General features: G+C 63.9%; 1 protein-coding gene across 1 annotated transcript in view; it reads left to right on the plus strand.

The window, feature by feature from the left end:
• LOC104623055 (serine/threonine-protein kinase/endoribonuclease IRE1-like) overlaps positions 1 to 1,392 on the plus strand; it is a 10,005-nt gene that overhangs the window by 2,140 nt on the left and 6,473 nt on the right. Inside the window, exons 7-9 of the mRNA XM_010290014.1 lie at positions 248 to 509; positions 618 to 708; positions 780 to 927. Coding sequence (XP_010288316.1) covers positions 248 to 509; positions 618 to 708; positions 780 to 927 — 501 coding nt within the window. The remainder of the gene's footprint in view (positions 1 to 247; positions 510 to 617; positions 709 to 779; positions 928 to 1,392) is intronic.

The raw sequence follows: 1,392 nt of genomic DNA on the forward strand, positions 1-1,392 counted from the left end.
CCCCCGGTGCCCTGCTCACAGCTGGACCCTGGCCGCGTGGGGACCCTGCGGCGATGCTGCCATGGCCGGCAGGTCTCGGCTGTGCCGATTGCTGGGGAAAGCAGCTGCTGCGCTGGCTGCAGCTCCTGTGGGAGCAGAGCAGCAGGCAACAGCCCACGGCCGGTGGCAGGACTGAGGAGGGGCAGAGGGGAGAAAAGCCCCACGGCCAGCACCGCTGCATCGCCCCCTCCTTCTGGCTCTGCCCTAGAAATGGCACACTTCGCCTCGAGCGGGGACGGGCTGGTGGTGACGCTGGACAAGGAGAGCGGGGAGGTCCTGTGGGCGCAAAACTATGGCTCTCCCGTGGTCGGCATCTACGTGTGGCACCAGGACAGCCTGCGCCGCATCCCCCACCTCAACCTGGCCATGGAGACCCTGCGCTACCTGACCTTCCACTCGCAGGACATCCACCTCCTCAAGTGGAGCTACCAGTCCATGAAGGACTTCACTGCCACTAAGACCGAGCTGCTGTATGTGGTTCCTGTGCTGTGGCAACTGGTGGCATTTATATTGTTGCCTGTGCTTGGCCGCCCTGATCTGTGACGGATGGAAGGCTGATGCTTGTCCCTGCCTTGCAGGCCAGCCCTTTATGTGGGGAAGTACGCGGCCAGCTTCTACGCCTTGACCTCCCTGGTCCACGGCAGCGTGGCTCTGGTGGTGAGTCTCCCCGCTGGCCCCTTTCAGGGTGAGCCGTGGCGGGTGCACGTCCCGGCTGCATGGTGCTCCACGAGCTGTCGGAGCAGGGCATCACACTGGCCAGGATCGATGGCCCCACCACAGATGACGTGACCATGAGAGAGTCGGGGGAGTGTGAAATCACGCCCAGCACCGACGTCAAGTACCCGCAGGGCAGCATCACTTCACTCCACAACCAGTGGCTCCTAATAGGTGCGGACCTGCAAGGGGCACAGGCTTTCCCTCCGTCCTCACTCCTGGAGGGTGCCCCAGGGAGGGGCAGCCCAAGCTGCGCATGTGTTTCGGGGTGGCAGCATGACCTACTCTGTGCAGTGGAGTCCCCTAAATGGGACTTAGGTTGTCGCTCGCCCTTGGGGATGGGGGTTGCAGCCCATCCTTGTCCCTTCCCCAGGAGGGGCCATTGGCACTGGGGCTGGGCAGGGGCCCTTTGAAGCGGGGCTTACAATTACCCGTGCTGGGGGGTGTGCTGTGCGGGGGGGGTGCCATTGCACAAGGAGCCCTGCAGCAGAGGCTGGGTTAATTAGCCTGCTCCATGATTGCTATCGCGGCTGTGATGGCAGGAGAGGCCACACTGCATTGGTGTGGTTGGAGATCAGGGTAGTGTCTCAGGGTCATGGCAGGGGGGGGACAGAGGGGCCGGGGCAAGCTGCCCCCCCT

The sequence above is a fragment of the Phaethon lepturus genome, unplaced genomic scaffold (assembly GCF_000687285.1).
Source record: "Phaethon lepturus isolate BGI_N335 unplaced genomic scaffold, ASM68728v1 scaffold22236, whole genome shotgun sequence".
Taxonomy (NCBI): Eukaryota; Metazoa; Chordata; class Aves; order Phaethontiformes; family Phaethontidae; genus Phaethon; species Phaethon lepturus.